At 42.0% G+C, this 17,115-nt stretch overlaps 1 protein-coding gene across 11 annotated transcripts in view; it reads left to right on the forward strand.

The window, feature by feature from the left end:
• The window catches only part of RASAL2 (RAS protein activator like 2), a 287,911-nt gene that overhangs the window by 243,481 nt on the left and 27,315 nt on the right, over nucleotides 1–17,115 (forward strand). For all 11 annotated transcript variants that reach the window (XM_063428261.1, XM_063428262.1, XM_063428265.1 and 8 more), the window contains one exon: nucleotides 9,637–9,781. In XM_063428261.1, the coding sequence (XP_063284331.1) occupies nucleotides 9,637–9,781 (145 nt within the window). The remainder of the gene's footprint in view (nucleotides 1–9,636; nucleotides 9,782–17,115) is intronic.

A 17,115-nucleotide genomic window follows, 5' to 3' on the forward strand; every position in this document is an offset into this window, starting at 1 on the left:
GGTAGAATGTGTAAGTAGAGATCTTTGAAAATTGCCCAAAATGTCAAACGGGAAAACAAAACCTAAACTCTGCCTCATTGATCTCTGACATTTGGAGTTCACCAACAAGTGATATGTGGACTGATCACTTAACAATAAGCATGCAATGTAACAAGCAGCAGAACATGAGCGCATGGGGTTTGGCTGTGTAGTAAGAGGCATTCATTGCAGAGTGGGGAGATGGTCATAGATCATCAGTAAGGTCGCTGAGTTTGTGTAGTGTACCATAAACCAGATCTCCAGAAGGATATACATACATTTATAGAAATGGCCATAAATGGAGCTTGATTTACAGGATAGCGATATCAATAAGAACAGGTTTATTGTAAGACTCCCCACTAAGGCAGTTAACTGTATCTCTTAAAACCAAGTCTAAACTCATTCTAACCTTATCACTGTTTCTATAACTGTAACCTGGTGTGTTCATGGAAAGGAAAGCTGTGAGCCTAATACCGGACAAATTACATGTATTGTAGGTTACGACTTTTCCAGGAATAGGGATCAGTCCCTTCCATGGTCTCCTTATTTAGTGTCAGAGGGGAAAACTTATTTAGAAACAAAACCTTAAAAAAGGGACAGTGACATTTTTTTTATTTTTCCTCTGAAAAGTTAGCTCATCACTTTTTTTGTATTGTATTTTTATTTTACGAGTAGTTGTAATAGAATTTCAGTTGTTGCATTGGAGTATTCCTTTCTGATGGGTCTCCATCCTCAGACATCCATATACTTTCTGTTTAAGGTGTACATACTCAGAGAAAAGCTAAAAAAAAAAGGGGGGGGAGGGGGGCTGAACTAACTGGAAACCTTGCCAGTTGTTCTTCTAGTTTGGCCACGTTGACGTTAAATGGGGGGAACGATGTCTTAGGGATGCTACAAGGGCATGCATAAAGTACTGTTGGTGAACAAAGGACTATTAAAGGGACAATATAGGCATGAAGGTATGATGTCTTGCGGTGCTAATAGTCCCACTGGAAAAATCTTACCTTCAGGGGTTAACCCCCAAAGTTGCTTCCAGCGCTGGTCTCGGCTCCCCTCCCGGCGGCATCCGGCTTCTAAAATTTCACTTACAGGAAGCACAGAGTGGCGACGCTGATTGGCTGAGAGGGGTTAGCTGATGCTCTCAATAAATCAGTTACTCTTCATTCACTAAACTGGCTTGCCAAGAAACTTTTTTCAAGCCAGTTTTGTGAATGGGGTGTCACTCATTGGCTGGCTGAAAGCGGTCAGCTGACGCTCTTAATCAGCTGAGCTCCTGCCTGGCAGCACTCCGGCATTCCTGTTAGTGAAATTTCAGAAGCTGGATGCCGCCAGGGGAGGAGCATAAATCGTCGCTAGAGACAACTTCAGTGTTAAACCGTTCAAAAACTGTTTAATCCCTGAAGGTAAGAGTGCACCTGGGACCTTTATGAAGTTGGTTTGGTGCCGGGAGTGTTCCTTTAATATTAAGAACAACATTACTAACACATATACTCAATTTTAAATACATTCTTATACAAAAGCTGAGTTTATTTTTAAATAACTCTTTATTTGGCCCAAGGCATAGATCAAGCAACTTAAAGTGATGGTGTCTGCGTAGTAATGTTTGAAGAGTTGCAACCACGTAGTTTATTATTAAAGGAACACTATAGTCACCTAAACAACTTTAGCTTAAAGGGACACTCCAGGCACCCAGACCACTTCTGCCCATTGGAGTGGTCTGGGTGCCAACTCCCATCACCCTTAACCCTGCAAGTATAATTATTGCAGTTTTTTATAAACTGCAATAATTACCTTGCAGGGTTAAGTCCTCTAGTCTGGCTTCTTAGAACACGAAAAGTGTTTTAAGCGACGCTGGACGTCCTCACGCTATGCATTAGGACTTCCAGCGTTGCTGGAATCCCCATAGGAAAGCATTGAATAATGCTTTCCTATGGGGAGGCCTAATGCGTGCACGGCCATTGTGGACGTTGGCTGGGGAGGAACGTGGGCGGGGCCTGACCCAGCGCTGAGGGCCATCGGCACTGGATTCAGGTAAGTCACTGAAGGGGTTTTAACCCTTTCAGCAGCATGGGGTTGGAGGGAGGGGGGCCCTGCAGGATGCTGCAGTGCCAGGAAAACAGGTTTGTTTTCCCGACACTGGAGAATCCCTTTAATGAAGCAGTTTTTGTCTGCCTCTCAGGTTTCACTGCTCAATTCATTGCCATTTAGGAGTTAATCACTTTGTTTCTGTTTATGCAGCCCTTGTCACACGTCCCCTGGCTCTGATTGACACAGCCTGCATGAAAAAACAAAGCTAGTTTCACTTTCAATCTGATGTAATTTACCTTAAACAATTGTATCACTTTCTCTGTAAATTAAACTTTAATCACATACAGGAGGCTCTTGCAGGGTCTAGCAAGCTATTAACATAGCGGGGGATAAGAAAATCTAGATCAAAGAGAACTTGCAATAAAGGAAGGATAAATTGTAGATAACTCTTTACAGGAAGTGTTTAGGGATGCTGTGCAAGTCACATGCAGGGAGGTGTGACTAGGGTTCATAAACAAAGTGATTTTACTCTTAAATGGCAGAGGATTAAGCAGTGAGACTGCAGGGGCATTAAGCTAAAGTTGTTTTGGTGACTATAGTGTCCCTTTAAGAATTGAGCGCGTTTATACTGCTTAGGCCTGTTGATGAAGCAAACAATCAGAAGCAAGCCATGTGCCCCTGCTTCAGACACAGTTATTTTATCTTGTAGCATACATTACTTTTCATGTCAGAAAAGAAAATATTTTGGCACGAATGAGATATCTAGTCAACGAACACGGAGTTAGGCTACCTAATGAAGTCCTTGATCTACATCTTATTTCTGATCTGGGTAAGATGTCTCGGGTCACTAGATGAGTGAAGATGTTCCCTGGATCAACTACCTTGCTCATTGCACAGATTCCATGTACCATGGTATTTGATGAAAACACAATGTCACAAAATGGTTCACACACAACCCATGTCCCCTGCAGGCTTCTCCTTTAGTAAAGTCACAACTGTCACCTCCCTTTCCATTGCCTCTTTCCATTGTAATGGACAGTCTTATTTCTATATGTTATCTTGACTATTTTTAATATATATAAAAATCCTTAAATTGTCAAACTATTTACCGTACTCCATAAATTCTTACAAGGACCCTTCTCTCAAAAAAATAAAAAAATTGTGAATCAAATATACAATGTACACCCAATAATATGTTAAGAAGTATATATGTATTCACATTGTGCTTGTGTATAGTTTTTGTATTGTATTTAGATGGAAATTAGATTGTACCTTGAGAAAGCCGTCTCAAAGAGCAGAGTATAATATCGCAGCCCAATGTTTCCATAGACACGCGGCTATATTTGTTCCTAACACTTGGGCTGTCCCTAGTGTACCTGATGCTGCAAGTTAACACGCAAAGCATCATTGTTTCACATATATTATTTACTGGATGCTTAAAGGTGCAGTATCCTTTGGTCAGCTAGTACAAAACGGACCCTATTGTTCTGTCCTATGACCAAGGTGAATAAATATATACAATTTAATCTTGTATGTCATAATAATTTTTTATTCTATTAAAAAATAAAAATTCAGCCTTGCCTTAAATGAAGACAGTTAATGCAGGCTTCCATTGTTATGGTAACTTGAGGCATTAACGCAGCCATGGCTATCCTTAGCACCCCAGAATTTGGCATTTCTATTGTGTGTGACTCAGCCTTTAAGAAGACTAAAGGTATTTAACCTTGCATTAAAATATGACATTTTAAGACTGATATGCACGTTTTGCATTCTAGAACTGTGAACTGTCAGCCATTAATCTAGTAGCAATTGAAGCAATTGTTTGTTTAAAGGGACACTATAGTCACCTGAACAACTTCAGCTTAATGAGGTTGTTCAGGTGAGTGCTACAGCTACCCGGAGCCTTTTTCTTGTAAGCACTGTATTTTCTGAGAAAATGCAGTGTTTACATTAGAAGCTTGGAACACCTCTTGTTGCAGTCAATCAGACGGCCACCAGAGGGACTTCCGAGTTCAGAGGCCCTAAAAAGGCCTCTCGTCCGATGCATTCTGGGTGAATGCATCAGACGGGCTATCAGCACACAAAGCACTGTGAACGCGCTTTGTGTGCTGACAGCCTGTCAGCACTGCTGTGGGCGTGGCTTCAGCTGACAGCTGAAGCCCGAACCCACAGGGATGCTGTCCGGCCACAATAGTGGTTGAAGGGGGGGGGGGGGGGACCTACTCTCCTCCCCCCCCCCGGCCCCCACCCCTGAGCGGTGGGTGGGGGCCCTAAAAATAAGGGGGGCACATACTGCCCCCCCGGCCCCCACCCCTGTGCGGCGGGTGGGGGCCCTAAAATAATCAATAAGGGGGGACCTATTGTCCCCCCCCCGGCCCCCACCCCTGTGCGGTGGGTGGGGGCCTTAAAATAAAAAATAAGGGGGGGACATACTGCCCCCCCCCGGCCCCCACCCCTGTGCGGCGGGTGGGGGCCCTAAAATTCACAATAGGGAGGGGACCTACTGTCCCCCCCCCGGCCCCCACCCCTGTGCGGCGGGTGGGGGCCCTAAAATTCACAATAAGGGGGGGGGCTACTGTCCCCCCCCCCGGCCCCCACCCCTGTGCGGCGGGTGGGGGCCCTAAAATAAAAAATAAGGGGGGGACCAACTGTCCCCCCCCCCGGCCCCCACCCCTGAGCGGTGGGTGGGGGCCCTAAAATTCACAATAGGGAGGGGACCTACTGTCCCCCCCGGCCCCCACCCCTGAGCGGTGGGTGGGGGCCCTAAAATTCACAATAGGGAGGGGACCTACTGTCCCCCCACCCCTGTGCGGCGGGTGGGGGCCCTAAAATTCACAATAAGGGGGGGGAACCTACTGCCCCCCCCCCGGCCCCCACCCCTGAGCGGTGGGTGGGGGCCCTAAAATTATCAATAGGGGGGGACATATTGTCCCCCCCCGGCCCCCACCCCTGAGCGGTGGGTGGGGGCCCTAAATACAAAGGGGGTGGGGACCCTAGTTAACCCTCTCCCCCCCACCCCCCCTCCCCAAAAAAAAACGTATCTCCCTACCTACCCCCCTCACCCTAAAAATAATGAGGGGGGACCATTAACTAAAAACCTGTAAAAAAAGAAAAAATGAGATAAAAACAACTTACCATTCGATGTTTTCTTTCTTCTAAAATCTTCTTTCTTCAGCCCCAAAAAAGGCCAAATAAAAATCCATAATAACCGACGGAATAAAATAAAAAAAAAACCCGAGCGCAAAAAAAATAATCCATCTTCACCCATGGAGGGCTCCGCGCAGACTGAGCTCCGCAGGGCGGGGGAAGGCTTATAAAGCCTTGCCCCGCCCTGCAATTAGGCTAAGAACACTCTGATTGGTGGGTTTAAGCCAATCAGAGTGCTCTTTGTCATTTTACAAGCGTGGGAAAGTTCTTTGGAATTTTCCCACGCTTGTAAAATGACACAGAGCACTGTGATTGGATGGATTTCAAGCCATCCAATCACAGTGCTCTGTGTCATTTTACAAGCGTGGGAAAATTCCAAAGAACTTTCCCACGCTTGTAAAATGACACAGAGCACTGTGATTGGATGGCTTGAAATCCATCCAATCACAGTGCTCTGTGTCATTTTACAAGCGTGGGAAAATTCCAAAGAACTTTCCCACGCTTGTAAAATGATACAGAGCACTGTGATTGGATGGCTTGAAATCCATCCAATCACAGTGCTCTGTGTCATTTTACAAGCGTGGGAAAATTCCAAAGAACTTTCCCACGCTTGTAAAATGACAAAGAGCACTCTGATTGGCTTAAACCCACCAATCAGAGTGTTCTTAGCATAATTGCAGGGCGGGGCAAGGCTTTATAAGCCTTCCCCCGCCCTGCGGAGCTCAGTCTGCGCGGAGCCCTCCATGGGTGAAGATGGATTATTTTTTTTTTGCGCTCGTTTTTTTTTTTTTTTTTTTTAATTGCGTCGGTTATTATGGATTTTTATTTGGCCTTTTTTGGGGCTGAAGAAAGAAGATTTTAGAAGAAAGAAAACATCGAATGGTAAGTTGATTTTATCTAATTTTTTCTTTTTTTACAGGTTTTTAGTTAATGGTCCCCCCTCATTATTTTTAGGGTGAGGGGGGTAGGTAGGGAGATATTTTTTTTTGGGGGGGGAGGGTTAACTAGGGTCCCCCCCCCCCTTTGTATTTAGGGCCCCCACCCACCGCTCAGGGGTGGGGGCCGGGGGGGACAATAGGTCCCCCCCTTATTGATAATTGTAGGGCCCCCACCCGCCGCTCAGGGGTGGGGGCCGTGGGGGGGGACAGTAGGTCCCCCCCTCATTGATCATTTTAGGGCCCCCACCCGCCGCACAGGGGTGGGGGCCGGGGGGGGGACAGTAGGTCCCCCCCTCATTGATCATTTTAGGGCCCCCACCCGCCGCACAGGGGTGGGGGCCGGGGGGGGACAGTAGGTCCCCCCTTATTGATAATTGTAGGGCCCCCACCCGCCGCTCAGGGGTGGGGGCCGGGGGGGGACAGTAGGTCCCCCCCTCATTGATCATTTTAGGGCCCCCACCCGCCGCTCAGGGGTGGGGGCCGGGGGGGGGCAGTAAGTCCCCCCCCTTATTGATAATTGTAGGGCCCCCACCCGCCGCTCAGGGGTGGGGGCCGGGGGGGGACAGTAGGTCCCCCCCTCATTGATCATTTTAGGGCCCCCACCCGCCGCTCAGGGGTGGGGGCCGGGGGGGGGCAGTAAGTCCCCCCCCTCATTGATAATTTTAGGGCCCCCACCCGCCGCACAGGGGTGGGGGCCGGGGGGGACAGTAGGTCCCCCCCTTATTGATAATTGTAGGGCCCCCACCCGCCGCTCAGGGGTGGGGGCCGGGGGGGGACAGTAGGTACCCCCCTCATTGATAATTTTAGGGCCCCCACCCGCCGCACAGGGGTGGGGGCCGGGGGGGGTACAGTAGGTCCCCCCCCTTATTGATAATTTTAGGGCCGCCGCACAGGGGTGGGGGCCGGGGGGGACAGTAGGTCCCCCCCTTATTGATAATTTTAGAAAGCGAGCTGAGCTGTCAGTCAGACAGCTCAGCTCGCGAACGCGCATTCCGCGCACATGCGCGGTAAAGCGCTCAGGTTCTTCATAGGGCGGCATTCAATGCCGCTCTATGAAGAACGCGATTGGTCCAGCGCGAAGCCGTCCCATTGGGCCCCGCGATTTCGTCATTTTGACGAAAAAGGGGGCGCGGCCTAGCGGGGAGCTCGGCGCTGGAACGGAGGTAAGTTTTTAATATAAAAACACCTCGAAATTTATTTTTAATAAATGAAAGTACATATAAAAGCAAGAAGGAAGGCTGGGGGACCTGTCTTTCTTGCTTTTATATGGTGACTATAGAGTCCCTTTAAGGGTTTACAGATTATTATTATTACTAATTTGACTATGGCTATGGGCAAGACAATAATGTCACTTTTAGACTAGATCTGCTGGATATGTGCAAATGGAAATAAATGCTTATTTGTTGCATTGGAATCTCTCCCATATTATATTGTGGCACAGGCATAACGTCCAACACTTTAAATAAACAAAGATACACTTTTATTTTAGGAGTGTGGCCAGGGGACGGGGCTGCTCTGAGAAATGTTAGGTGACTTACTAATATAAATGTATATAACTCAAATATAATTTGTAACAAGTGCAATGTGCCCAGAAAACGAAAAAAAATTGAGGATATACACCCAGAACATTAATTTATCAGCAATTGTGCTGCTGTAAAACCAAAATACAGTAAAGAAAATACAGGACACACATAAAAATAAACACACGTCCTTAATCTGTGTTTTGTATGTATCTTGGTCTGTACAGCAGCAACATTTTTTATTTCTGTGTATGTTGGGAATCCAGCCCAGATTCCGTGTGGGTTGGGCATTCCACCCCTCCACTCCATGTGCCTCTAAGGAGTTGACCACATGAAAGCATAATCTTGAGAAGAGTCTCTGGAAGCAGTTTAAGCAATACGTCTTGCAATTATCATGTTTACCTCCAATGTTTTTTTTTTTTTTTTTATTAATTTATGCCTCAACGAGGGGCAATGTAAAATGTTTTGTGAGTTGGTGTTACATGTGTCATTCCATTACAGGATGCATCTTGGTTTATTTTTGTTATTCCAATTACCAGAATGGTATTATTTTATTATTTATATAGTGCCTGCTAATTCCATAGCGCTGTACAATGGGTGTCTTGACACCTTCAGAATAAACTTTTGGTAATAGTTTGCAGACTTCACAGATTTCACAAGCTTTTCAACCCTGTATTACAAACACTGATTGTGCGTAATGGTTTTTGCATTAAGCTCTGTGAAACATATCGCCATGATGAGGAAACACAATGAATAGCTGTAATTACTCATAGAAAAACTCCATAAAAACGGAATTGTTAAGCAGCTTCCCAAGATTTAATTTCACCATCATTTTAAGCAATTTAGGACTGAACACACAGTTTTCTAAATATGCAGTGGAAAGCAATCTTTCTGCCTATGTCTATTGATTAGCCATTGAAAAGGATGCAGAATGGCGTATACATGGCTTTTCAGTGGTAGTAAAATTTAGACACCGCTACGGTACATCAATGGCAGTTATTTTTCTCTTTCTACAAATTAATTCATAGCTTACATGATCTTCATCCTGTTTGCATCTTTTGGATGAAGAGGAAATAATTCATACAAATTTACCTACATCTGAATACGCCACTCAGTGTGTATGGCTGTTGTTAAACTGTAGATCTCATGATCCTCAGGCAGGTGAGGATTCTGCACACAAATATCTCCCATTCGTGCATATCAGTTTGTACCTATATAATGTGTTGCATAGTATGACCTGTGGAGCCAATTGTGCATGTTTATCTTGCTATATTGTATCTGCCCACATTGCTGCGTCTCTCGGCTGGGTCGTCTTAAGTTTTGTACAAAAGTCCAATCGATTTAGATTGACCAATTTTCATCCCAAGAGTTCCGGCACTAGTTCCCACGTTTCTCTTTGTAGTCTGTATTGTACAAATATCTCTCCAATACCAGATTGCGGCTTTAGCTTGGAACTGACTTTCATTTTCCTTCTTGTAATAATATAGTTTACTGCCAAACCAAGAAGATATGTTTTTCTTCTTTTTAACATGTACTGGTTTGGGCAAGATCGGAGGCCTTTGTTGAAATCCTTGAAATTTTCCCTACTTGTAAGCTTCATGCGAAACATTGTGGGTTTCCTAACAATTTTAACCACTACAAGTGTCTGGATTGTGTACAGAAAGGTTTCCAAATTAATGGTTGGTTAACATACAAGTGCACTAGGACTCTTGTCAACTTCCCCTATGACTCCTTTTTTCTGTTTGCATATTTATTTTTTCTCTTTATACAATGGTTGTACATGATGCATTGTGCACAACCCCACACACTGCATCCTTCGAAAGATGCCCAGCACGTATCCTACAGATGCACAATAAGGAGAAACATATGTCTGAACTCTTGCATGTGGTCATTGTGAGATGCCCGTTTCCATACTTCGAGGTGGAACTACCTCACAAAAATTTGTCTGCTGTTTTTAATTAAGCTTTTCTGGTTTACTTGCTTAGGATTTCCTAACCGATTTGGTGATGTCAGAGGTGGACCGCTGTGGAGATCATGAAGTCCTAATCTTCAGGGAGAATACACTAGCCACCAAAGCCATTGAAGAGTATTTGAAGCTGGTTGGCCAGAAATACCTTCACGATGCACTTGGTAAGGAAATTACAAATAATTCTGCAGCTTGCCTACGGAATGTTAACTATAACCCCTGTGATCCTTTAGTTACAATTAGTTGGATACGTGGCATGAAAGTTAAGAAATTTTTTTTTTTTTTTTTTTTTTTTTTTATAATTTTTTTTTTTTTTTTTTTTTCCCTTACGAATAACAAGATTCTCACAATTCAAACTTTAAAAGATAAGAGCCAGCTCACTTCTAAATCAGAGGATAAAATATATTAGAGTAAAAGGCTAGTAAAAATTTTCTCTATGTACAAGTATATTGCCACAAAGCTGGAACATGGGTAACTCCATGTCAAAAGGATAGAGAGAAGGAAGAAAATGGAAAGAAAGAAAAAAGGGAAAACCATAAAGCTGGGAAAGAGGGGAAACGAGATAATAGTGGAAGTAAAATAGAGGAAAAGAAAATGTGATCCTTTAAATTTTGTCTTCTGAATGTATAAAAATGGCGTTTATAGAAATATGAGATGTAAGGGAAAATTTAATATAGGAAAATGAACAAATACTAATAAGCATGAAACAGTTAAGACTGGTGATATGGAAAGGCAAAAAGAAAAGGAAAGAAAAATATAACACAAAATAGGGGATATATTTATAAATAATGAGTATGTACATAATGCTTTTTTTTTTTTTTTTTTTTTCTTTCTTCTCCGTTTCTCCTCTCTCGTTCTCCACAAAGAGAGATTATGAAGAAACTAATTGAGGCGATTTGGAGCAGTCCCCACTAAGGGAAGCTGCGTTCCCCCCTTAGGGTCCCTGAAAGGTACCCAGACCTTGGATTACAAGAGGTTATCCAAGAGTAGGTTTTAGGATGAAAGATTATGTTGTGACTGTATGTCTGAAGTATGTAACATGGAAATGGGTATTGCTCTCAGTATGGTTAACAAGAAGAAAGGGATATGGTTAGATTGATCTCTATTAACGCGCAAGGTTTAAACTCTCATGTGAAAAGAGGGTTTTTATATGATACTTTGATTAGAGAGAACATCAAGGTGGGATTCGTCCAAGAAACTCACTGGCGACTCAATGACAAACGACTATGGCACTACAAAAAGTTCCCTCTTCTCTACGCGGCCTCCCTACCGGGGAAGAAAAAATGTGGTGTAGCAATCATTTTTTCGAAAGAGGTGAACTTTGAGTGCCAATATCAGTTTTTAGACCCTGAGGGCAGATTCATTATTCTGGTCGGGCTGTTAAATGGGACGATATACACATTGGCAAACGTGTATTTGCCAAATATACGTCCAACTAAGTCGCTGACAAAAATTTTAAGGATAATAGAACAGGTGAAAAAAGGGAAACTGATAATAGCAGGAGATTTTAATTGCATAATGGATCCTATAATGGATAAGCAGCTGGGCCCCAACCAACTAATGGATAAAAAGTTAATAAAACAAGCTGCAGAAATGAATAGAGTGCTCAAAAAATATGAGGTATATGATTGCTGGAGGCTAGTCCACCCAAATGACAAAGAGGTAACTCATCGATCTATTCCTCATAAATCAGCAGCAAGAATCGATATGATTATGGGAGATATTAACCTCTCTAAGGCCATACATTCAATAACAATTAAAAAAAATACCTGGTCTGATCACGATTTAGTAATCGCTGATGTACTAGATGTGATTAATAAGTGTCCACCAATATGGAGACTGGATGATAAGCTATTAGAAAAAAAGATGAATATAGAATATATAGCTAAACTTATGGACTTATTCTTTAGAGAAAACTCAATGGAGGAAATATCTAAAGAATGCTTATGGTGCTCTTTTAAAACAGTCATAAGAGGCTACTGGATAAAGCTAGCCAGCCAGCAAAAAAATAGCAATCCTAAATTATCAGACCTCTACATCGAGTTCTATAACCTATCTAGTTTAAATAAGAACAACATATCTATGGAAAGAACAGAAAAAATTAAGATTTGTCAAAATAAAATAAATAAACAGATTGAGGATAGAATACAACGAAATCTAAAGAAACTACAAATTAAATTTTACTATAAGAATAATAAAGTAGATACCATGTTAACAAATAGATTGAAAAAACAAAACGTGGAAAGGAAAATCTCTAAATTAATTGAGAATGGTAAAAATATTATAAATCCTGAAGATATTGCAGAGACGTTTAAAGGTTTCTATGAAAAACTATATAACCTAAAATTAAACCCACCATCAAATGCTCTGGAAAGATACTTTTCAAATATAAAGCTGCCAAAAATTTCGCTGGAACAAAGAAATGAACTAAATAAGACCTTCACCACGATAGAAGTAGAACGGGTAATAAATAAGCTGGTAAACAAAAAAGCCCCAGGGCCGGATGGATATTCCAACCAGTTCTATAAAACCTTTAAAACACAGATCATCCCTGTTCTAACAGATACATTCAATGAAATCTCTATAAAAGGACATGCATCGACGGATTTCTTAAGAGCGCATATTAGCCCAATTTTAAAGCCAGATAAACCCACAACAGATATCGTCAACTATCGTCCAATATCGCTTATAAACGTAGACGTGAAACTTTACTCGGCTATATTGGCGGATAGGTTACAAAGGGTGCTTCCATCTATTATTAATATAGACCAGATAGGTTTCGTGGAAGGGAGACACTCAAGTAACAATACCCGGAGAATATTAGAGATACTAGATTGGGCAAAGTCAACGGACACGCCCCTGCTAACCCTGTCGGTTGATGCTGAGAAAGCCTTCGACAGGGTTGGCTGGGACTTTCTAAAGAGAGCTATGACGCACTTCGGTTTTGAAGGCTGGTTTATGGGAGCAATGGGAGCACTCTATTCGAATCCATCGGCTAGAATAGTGGGAAGAGACATTCGATCAGAATGGTTTAAGATACAAAACGGAACCCGACAGGGCTGTCCGCTCTCCCCTTTATTATATGTTTTATCCATTGAACCTCTAGCCTGCAAAATAAGACAAAATCCATTAATAAAAGGAGTATGTATTCCCAAGGACGATTTAAAAATATGTCTATATGCAGACGACATACTATTGACCATCACTGAACCCAAAATATCCTTACCCACACTAATGCTAGAGTTCGAACAGTATAGTGAAGTGTCGAACTATAAACTAAATATAAGCAAAACAATGTCTTTAGCAGTAAATATAAAAGAGGACGAGCTACAAAATTTAAGACAGACATATGCGTTCAATTGGGTAGTTAAAGAAATCTCATATCTGGGCATTTGGCTGACAGCCGATGTGTCCCACATAATGGAAAATAATTTTTTAAAAATGCTGAAAGAAACAAACAAACTTTTAAAAGACTGGAGATCAATTGAGATATCATGGTGGGGAAGGATCAATACAATCAAAGCTTATATTGTTCCAAAATGGATATACCTATTTCGCATGATCCCCCTCAAAATACCAGTGTACTGGCTGAACATGATACAAAGCAGTTTTACAAACTTCATCTGGAGAGGTAAAAAACCCAGAATAAAAGCCACTACGCTAGCCAAAAAAGCCCAGTCTGGGGGGATGAGTTATCCCTTGATATCTCAAACATATCAAGCAATTATGACGACACACGCTTCCAATCTACAAATTGTAGATATCAAGGACCAGGCGTGGTACAAACTGGAAACACATAGGGAGGGGATAAATAATCTAGAAATACTGCTATGGAACAATATCGGAAAAAACAAAAAATTTCCAAATCTAAGATCCACGATTCTCTCTCAGACACTGAGCGAATGGTATAGACTAAAAAGAAAGCTGGGGTTTAACAACAAGATACCAGATACTGTATCCCTTAAAACACTAGAACTCATAATGCCAGATATGAACTTGTTAAACTGGCATAAAAATAAAAATATTCAAATTAAAGATCTATATGTAGATAAGCATCTAAAAGAGTATGTGGAAATATCTGACATGCTATCTCTACCTCCTAGAGAATTATTTAATTATTTTCGAGTTAAAAGCTTTTTGAAAGAATATGTACTAATTATAGAAGGCGATATGGGTACTCTGATTGAGAAGGTCCTCTCAATCGAATCTGCTAAAAACAAATACCATCCAACAATGGAACTACTAAAAGATATAGATGGACCAGATATTCCTACAGCTTTTAAAAAATGGGAAAGAGATTTGGGTATAGAGATTCAATATAAACAATGGTGTCACGCGTATTCAAGAGTAAAAAAATTCATACACTGTTTAAATATATTAGAAAATTTCATCAAAGTAAGCCATAGATGGTATATGGTCCCAAGTAGACTCAATAAAATGTCCCAGAGTAATCCCCCCAATTGCTGGAGATGCTTCCACACGGATGGCTCTATGATGCACATCTGGTGGAACTGTCCCAGATTAAGGTCCCTGTGGGACCTCTCATTCAAACTAATATGCAAGGTGGGAGATACTTGCCTGAGTAATAAACCTGAAATAGCATTATTACATTTGTATGGAACAAAATTAGACAAAAAAGCAGAGATTATGGTAATTCATAGCCTTTTGGCGACTAAATTATTGATTGCTAGAGCGTGGAAACAAACATTAATACCAAACATGCAACAATTGCAACTGAGGCTAGTGGTGTTGTGCAGAGAGGCACTGAGGCTAGTGGTGTTGTGCAGAGAGGCACTGAGGCTAGTGGTGTTGTGCAGAGAGGCACTGAGGCTAGTGGTGTTGTGCAGAGAGGCACTGAGGCTAGTGGTGTTGTGCAGAGAGGCACTGAGGCTAGTGGTGTTGTGCAGAGAGGCACTGAGGCTAGTGGTGTTGTGCAGAGAGGCACTGAGGCTAGTGGTGTTGTGCAGAGAGGCACTGAGGCTAGTGGTGTTGTGCAGAGAGGCACTGAGGCTAGTGGTGTTGTGCAGAGAGGCACTGAGGCTAGTGGTGTTGTGCAGAGAGGCACTGAGGCTAGTGGTGTTGTGCAGAGAGGCACTGAGGCTAGTGGTGTTGTGCAGAGAGGCTTGAAGACTATGGTGAGGCCTAATAGAAAGCAGTTGTTGTTGGGGGATTCCATCATAAGAGGTGTGGAGATGGACAATGGTGGTCTTGTGAGGTGTCTTCCCGGAGCTACTGCTCACAGAGACAGGAGACGTATCTGTAATATTGTTAAGCAAGCAAAGCAGGAAGGGGAATTGGATGTACTTGTCCATTTAGGGACAAATGACTTGGCTTGCAATGAGGTTTCAGAGGTTAAGGAAGTTTTTAGTGTTTTTGCCAATGATATACGGCAGGTTGCTTCCACACTGTCATTCTCTGAAGTTCTGCCTGTGCATAACACTCAGAACGACAGGCGGATGCGTATTAGGGACTTTAACTTGTGGCTTGGTGAATGGTGTCGGGAGCAAGGATTTGGCTTTATTGCTCATGGTAGCTCTGTTTGGAATGGAAATAAACTGTACAAAAAAGATGGTTTGCATCTTTCTCAAAAGGGAACAAATGTTCTCAGTGAGCAGTTCAGAGGTTTTGCTAGGATGTTTTTAAACTAGGAGGGGGGGGCAAAAGGGTGATAAAACATCAATCCAATTGTCCCCCAAAACAAGGACAGAAGGTGCCTGTAGCAAGTGTGTTAAAAAATGATAAGCTTAGAGTCATGTCTACAAATGCTCGCAGTTTAGGGAATAAGATACATGAACTTGTGGCAATAATGGCAACTGATAGTGTAGATTTAGTCGCTGTTACCGAGACATGGTATAATGAGAAAAATGACTGGGACATAGCAATACCAGGGTACTCTTTATATAGAAAAGACAGGGAAGGCAAGAAAGGGGGAGGGGTGGCCCTGTATGTAAAGGATAGCATAAAATCTAGCCTAATAAAGGTTAGTGAGGCGAACATAGAGTCCGTTTGGGTTACGTTAGAATTTGGTAATCACACAGTAACTCGTGTAGGTGTGATTTATAGGCCCCCAGGACAAATTGAAGAGTTAGATAATCTACTAGTTGAAGAAATAGCTAAAATGACAATGAAGGGGGAAGTTATCATCATGGGTGACTTTAATCTTCCTGATGTGAATTGGAAAACAAAAATAGCTACTTGTGCCAGGAGCACACATATTCTAAACTCCCTACTGGGATTGTCTCTAAAACAAGTCGTTGAGGAGCCAACTCGTAAAGAGGCCATACTAGATTTAGTGTTAACAAATGGAGATTTGGTATCAGATATTACTGTAGGTGAAAGTTTAGGATCCAGTGATCATCAGTCAGTGTGGTTTAATATAAGAACAGTGACTGAGTCACACCACACAAAAACAAAAGTTTTAGACTTTAGAAAAACAGACTTTTCTAAAATTAGAATATGTGTAAAGGAGTCATTATCAGACTGGAGCAATTTATATGGAGTCCAAAATAAATGGGATTATTTAAAAGTTGCACTACTGAAGGCAACAGAAAATTGCATTAGGCTTGTCAGTAAAAGCAAAAAATTCAAGAAACCACTGTGGTACTCCGCAGATGTGGCCAAAATAGTAAAAAACAAAAAGTTAGCATTTAGTAATTATAAAAAAAACCAGAGTGAGGAAGACAGAATGACCTATAAGATTAGGCAGAAAGAGGCTAAGCAAGTTATAAGAGCTTCCAAATCCCACACAGAAGAGAAAATAGCACAGTCAGTAAAAAAGGGGGACAAAACTTTTTTTAGATACATAAATGAGAAAAGAAAAGTAAAACAAGGATTAGTTAGATTAAAAACAAAAGAAGGAAGGTATGTAGATGAGGATAAAGGTCTAGCTGACTGCCTCAATGAATATTTTTGTTCGGTATTTACAGATGAAAATGAAGGAAAGGGACCTCTGTTAACAAAAAGGATAAATGAGTCATTTATTACACGTGAGTTTACAGAGGAAGAGGTTCTATTTCAACTGTCAAAAGTAAAGACAAATAAGTCAATGGGACCTGATGGAATACACCCAAAGCTATTAAAAGAGCTTAGTGGTGTACTAGCAAAACCATTAACAGATTTATTTAACCAATCATTGAAAACAGGAGTAGTCCCAGAAGATTGGAAGTTAGCGAATGTTGTGCCCATTCACAAGAAAGGTAATAGGGAGGAGTCGGGCAACTATAGGCCAGTAAGCCTTACTTCAGTAGTGGGGAAAGTGATGGAAACCATGTTAAAGGATAGGATTGTTGAACATCTAAAAACACATGGATTTCAAGACCAGAGACAACATGGGTTTACTTCAGGGAGATCATGCCAAACTAATCTTATTGATTTTTTTGATTGGGTAACTAAAATTATAGATCAGGGTGGTGCAGTAGACATTGCTTACTTAGATTTCAGTAAGGCTTTTGACACTGTTGCACATAGAAGGCTTATCAATAAACTACAATCTTTGAGT

The sequence above is a fragment of the Pelobates fuscus genome, chromosome 7 (assembly GCF_036172605.1).
Source record: "Pelobates fuscus isolate aPelFus1 chromosome 7, aPelFus1.pri, whole genome shotgun sequence".
In the NCBI taxonomy this organism is placed as follows: Eukaryota; Metazoa; Chordata; class Amphibia; order Anura; family Pelobatidae; genus Pelobates; species Pelobates fuscus.